The 5,552-nt window shown below is 27.0% G+C and overlaps 1 protein-coding gene across 1 annotated transcript; it reads right to left on the reverse strand.

The window, feature by feature from the left end:
* Positions 1 to 1,979: 1,979 nt before the first annotated feature.
* Positions 1,980 to 5,546, reverse strand: LOC132739036 (uncharacterized). Its single transcript, XM_060726685.1, has 8 exons — positions 5,474 to 5,546; positions 4,962 to 5,116; positions 4,471 to 4,641; positions 3,952 to 4,204; positions 3,443 to 3,603; positions 2,965 to 3,126; positions 2,298 to 2,507; positions 1,980 to 2,044 (listed from the first exon to the last, which is right to left on the reverse strand). The coding sequence occupies exons 1-8, from the start codon at positions 5,494 to 5,496 to the stop codon at positions 1,980 to 1,982; spliced, it is 1,200 nt and encodes a 399-aa protein (XP_060582668.1). The 5' UTR covers positions 5,497 to 5,546.
* Between the last annotated feature and the right edge of the window lie 6 nt (positions 5,547 to 5,552).

Below are 5,552 nucleotides of genomic sequence, written 5' to 3' on the forward strand. Positions count from 1 at the left end.
TAAAAAAAAAAGGGGGGGAAAAAAAAAAAAATTTTTTTCCAAAAATTAAAAAAATTTTTTTGGGCCCTTTTTTTAAAAAAAAAATTCCCAAAAAAAAAGGGAAAAAAAAAAAATTTTTTTTTTTAAAAAAAAAGGAAAAAAAAAAAAATTTTTTTTGGAAAAAGGTTTTTGGCCCCAAAAAAATTTTGGGAAAAAAAAAAAAAAAAAAAAATTTTTTTAAAAATTTAAAAAAAAAAAATTTTTTTTAAAAAAAAATTTCCCACCCAAAAAAATTTTCCCAAAAAAAAAGAAAATTTTGGGGAAAAAAAAAAATTCCCCCAAAAAAAAAAAAAAAAAAATTTTTTTTAAAATTTTTTAAAAAATTTGGTTTTTAAAAAAAGGGGTTTTTTTTTTTTTTTTTTTTTGGGGGAAAACCCAATTTTTCAATTGTGAAAAAAAATTTCTTTTTGGGGGGAAACCCTTAAATTTGGGGGTTTTTTTGGAAAAAATTTTGGGTTTTTTTAAAACGAAGGGCCCCCAAAAAAAAAAAAATTTTTTTTAAAATTTTTTTGGTTTTTAAAAAGTAATTTTTCCCTTTTTTTGGAAAAACCCCCAAATTTTTTCCCAAAAAAATTTAAAAGGGGTTTTTTTTTTTGAAAAAATTTTTAAAAAAAGGGTTAAATTAAAAACCCAAATTTGGTTAAAAGTTTTTTAAAAATTTTTTTTTTTTTAAAAAAAATAAAAAATTTTTAAAAAATTTTTAAAAAAAAAAAAAATAAAAATTTTTTTTAAAAATTTTTTTTTTTCCCCCCCAAAAAAAAAAATTTTCCCAAAAATTTTCCCCTTTTTTTTTCCCCAAAAAAAATTTTTTTTTTTTTTTTAAAAAATTTTTTTTAAATTTTTAAAAATCCCAAAACCCCAAACCCCCCCTTTTTTTTTTTTTTAAAAAAAAATTTAAATTTTATTAGGGGTTTTTTTTTTTAAATTTTTTTGGTTTTTTTTAAAAAATTTTAAAATTTTAAAAAAATTGTTTTTTAAAAAAAAAAAAAATTTTTTTTAAAAAAAAATTTTAAATTTTTTTTGGTTTTTTAAAAAAATTTTTTTAACCTTTTTTTTTTTTTTAAAATTTTTTTTAAAAAAATTTTTTTAAAAAATTTTTTATTTTTTTTCCCCCCCTTAAAAAATTTTTTTTTTTTTTTAAATTTAAGAAGGGATTTTTAAATTTTTTTAATTTTTTAAAAATTTTTTTTTAATTTTTTTTTTTTTTTAAAAAATTTTTTTTTAAATTTAAATTATTTTTTAAATTTTTTTTTAAAAAATTTTGGGGGGGTTTTTTTTTTTTAAAACCCCAAAAAATTTTAAAAATTTTTTTAAAAAAAATTTTTTTTTTTTAATTTTCAAGATGCGAAACATTTCACTCAGCATGGTGTCAGACAAAGATAAGTGCCTTTTTAATTTATTCCGTTCTTATTTCATGGTTAACAATTTACTCCATGTTAATATACTATTATGTGCATGCTGAACAGGAAGGTGACATTACGATAGTGGACGGTACGATGGTGACAATACGACAGTGATATTTCGAAATTACGATGATGACAGTACCATAATAACAGTACGAGTGTACGACGGTCGCATTATGATAGAACATTGGACAATCACTATCGTAATGTCGATCTTCGCCATCGTACTGTCATGCGCTTGTTAGAGAAAATATCTAACTGAACAATGCACTGAATAAAATAGTAAATGATATTTTTGACAAAAGATGTAAGAGATCAAACGGGTTAAAGGCTTATATGGCCCCATTGTTAATGAATAGATAGTGTTAAGTCTATATTCAGAGTATTATCTCACATTTGACTTATCATCAGATATATGCCGTTGTTTTATAGCAAATAACATCAAAATATAGCAATTTTGAAAAACGCAAGTTTTGTGCCTGATGTCGTATACAAGAATTGTTATTTGTTAAGGTGTATAAACGTGCATAGGACATGTTAAAATAAAATATTAACACACCTGAATTGAATGACACCAAATAAATCAACCTTGTTTGCTTTTCCTGTAAATATATTCAAAATGTCTACATTATAAAAGTATTATTGATAACAATATAATTATATCACAAGCAGTAAATCTAATAAAATATTTAAAGATGCTGTAAGTAAACATTTATGATTTGTGATTGATAAATCAATGTTTTGTAAACTTCCCTTATTAATTGTCTTCATTTTTCATTTTTAACTACAAAACTAAAGACAACGTACTCATTTATTCGAAATGATTAATGATTGTGTAACTGTAGAATGCTTTACCAAATTCATAGTTTATAAGAGACTGGTTATATTGTAGCTTCTCTATTCCTGCCGTAAGTGCAAAGTTGCAGCTATCCATATCAAAGTAAAATGAAAATGATCTTTGCAGCAATGGAACATTTACACAACAGGAGAAACCAGTGCAGTGTTTAACAAGATGACAGTTCATGTTATCTGGTAATGTTGGCAGTGATCCTTTAAGTGGACAGTCTAGAAAGAAACGAAGATAAAAAAATAATAATGTTATTATTTTTGTAAAAACTTTTTCACATAGACATTTGAAAATGTTAAGCTATGATTAAATAATTGATACAATGTAAACAAATTATTTTGAACATTTTCTAACATACTTCACTTGCTCATCTATGCATCATTGTGCGAAACATTAGTCCGATACAAATGAAACATTTTGTTAAGGAGAGACTTGAAAGGATAACATCTCTTACGACTTCTAACATTAAATTGAGACAATAGAATTGAAATAAATTATCATGACGAATCAATAAAACTGCAACTAAGAACCGGACGACCTTTTACAGTTGCAACAACTTCTATTTGTTATGAAGTTAACAGTTCTGGACAAGAATTGTTTGATCAGGTGAATAAACAATAAATAAATGTTATTTATAGTTCCAACCATTTAACATGATAATGTCTTCAGTTATACCTGATGACCATCCGGAGTGAGCAGAAGTCCCAGCATTGCACTCCTTATCCAGAAGATAAGGAGTTATACCCAACTCTTCGAACAATTTAGATCTCAGGATGTCTGTCAGTCCATGCGTTAGATTTTTTGCGTTATCATTGATCCACTTGTCCAGTGTAAAATCTGTTTAATATGTATGGAATGTAGATAAAGAAAGAACATGCTAAATAAAATAATAGAACTTGAATATGATATCGTCTTTGAACAATAAGAATAAAAAAATTAACGAAACTTGCATAAATAATGTTGAGGAGCGAATAATTTTCATTCTATATTTGACATACAATCTTAGGAAATTTAAAGATTGTAAATTGGTACAAGCAAAAATCAGATCATAAAACTCTCATTTCTTCGAGATCTACAACAGGAGTTATTTTCATATATTTCAGTTAGAATGAAACTTTAGAAAACGAGTTTATTATTAAATAGCTATTCTTACCGGGAAGTTTAAATGTCCCGTTGAAGTTGCATAGCGGTTTTGGAAGCATCAAACTGTCAACGATTGGTACATCCAAAATGCATTTACTACTGTCGAAGCAAGCGAGCATACGTACAGATATTACAAATTGTTTGCTTGATTTTAGATCATCAATCATGTATCTGTAAATATGATATGTATGACATTTCTGTAAGTTAAAATCTGGTAAACATGCTTATTTGAGCACCTAACAAATTATTTACCAAGCACAAATCACCAAAAAGTATCAACGTATTTAATTAACTTAATATAAATCGACTAAAGTGTCTATCTTTTTTCAACATTTTCAATCTTTAACAACAACAACAACTATATATAGTACAAATAAAGTTATACCATTGCCTCTGAAATTCAAAAGCCCTGTACATAACACGATTACTTAAATCTACTTGTAGATTTGATTCCAGACTATTCTTAACATTTTAGAACATAAACACTGAATAAACTTATTAACAAGTGAATGTATTTACTCCAGTATAAACACGTCTTTAATGTTTATCTTTTGCCAGGTTCCCCATTCGTAGTCGAACAGCCGTATATTGCTTTTAAATTTTTCAATCGTAATTGACAATTGATATGCGCAAGCATCTAGGTCTACAGCGACGCTCACAGATCTTCCTATCAGTGGAATACTGACACAACATTCTATAGCTGTACAATGTGTCGGTATAGAGCACGTCATCATATCAGGCAATTGTAGATCTATATCGAGCTTACTGCATTCTAAAAAGGAAATTCATACAACTCATAAACGCTACAATTACTTTTTGGGTTTATACCAAAATATGCATGTTTTTTTTACATAAACGATAAATTATATCTTACAAACAGTGAAAATGAGCAATATTTACGACAATCTACCAGTAATTTAGTACTTTATGTTGGCAAGCATTACCAGAATTCTACAACTTAACCCAAAATAATATTGTATCATATTAAAACTTTTGTTTCGGAATGACTACGCAAAATTATATCAAATAATGCCATACTGTTTTCTAATTTGTTGACTGTCACAGCTGAGGTTTTACAATTGTTTTGCAGCATGTACATAGAAACTCCAAGCTTCTCCAGAAGTTTATCAGCAACAATGGCAGGTAAATTGTCTCCGATGTGTTCCAGTTGTTGACCAATACCCTCCAGGTACTTGTCTAGATCGAAATCTATGATTTATTCAAATGAGAATAAAAGTTGTTATAAGTGTATAGCCATTGGGGAAATTCAAAGAAACACTGTCTGGGATTTACATAGGTTGAGATATGAAAAAGAAAAATATATATCATTTATTTATATGACTTACATTTTCACTAAATTTTACTAGTTATGTTATTTGAGTAAATAAAAAACATGCTTTTAATTTGTGTGTATCATATCTACGCAAAGACTTCTATATATAACACACTTAATCTAATAAAAACGAACGAATGTTAAATGCACATTAATTTATCAAACATTTCTTAAACAAGAAAATAAACAAAAATACCAGATAGGGATGTATTCCAGTCACAGCCAATTTTTGGTATACGGGCATCTTCTAACAGAACGAGATTTTCTTCGCACGCAGATGATTTCATGCATATTGACATTTGTAAATTAAGAACGTACTGTTTTTCAGCTTCTAAGTTCATGATGGAATACCTTTAAACATAAAATCATGTAATTGTATGAAGTTGTTTTCATATCTCTTTATAAATATTTTACTGCAGACAAAAACGTTAAACATTTATTTTAAGAAATACCTATTCAAAATTGTGTATTTATTTATATTTTAGTTCGATTGTATATAAGTTTATAGACAGACTCTCGACTCCGTTCCAGGAAAAAAAACAAGTACCGAGAAATGACAGTTGAGTTTCTCGTTTAAATAACTACATGCCCCTGATTAGGTTTGAATCCTCGCAGAAAATAATTTTTTGATCATTAGCCCATTAGTCCAAAGCGTTAACCATTCGGCAATGCCGCAGCAGTTACGTCCATTAAAATGTGACCTCTTACCTTATGCGCAACGCACCCATCATTGAAAATTCCTCTGTTTTACCCCATTGATAATCAAGCAATGATACATTGAGTCCAA

Source organism: Ruditapes philippinarum, unplaced genomic scaffold (assembly GCF_026571515.1).
Source record: "Ruditapes philippinarum isolate M1 unplaced genomic scaffold, ASM2657151v2 ctg10182_1_1_1_1, whole genome shotgun sequence".
In the NCBI taxonomy this organism is placed as follows: Eukaryota; Metazoa; Mollusca; class Bivalvia; order Venerida; family Veneridae; genus Ruditapes; species Ruditapes philippinarum.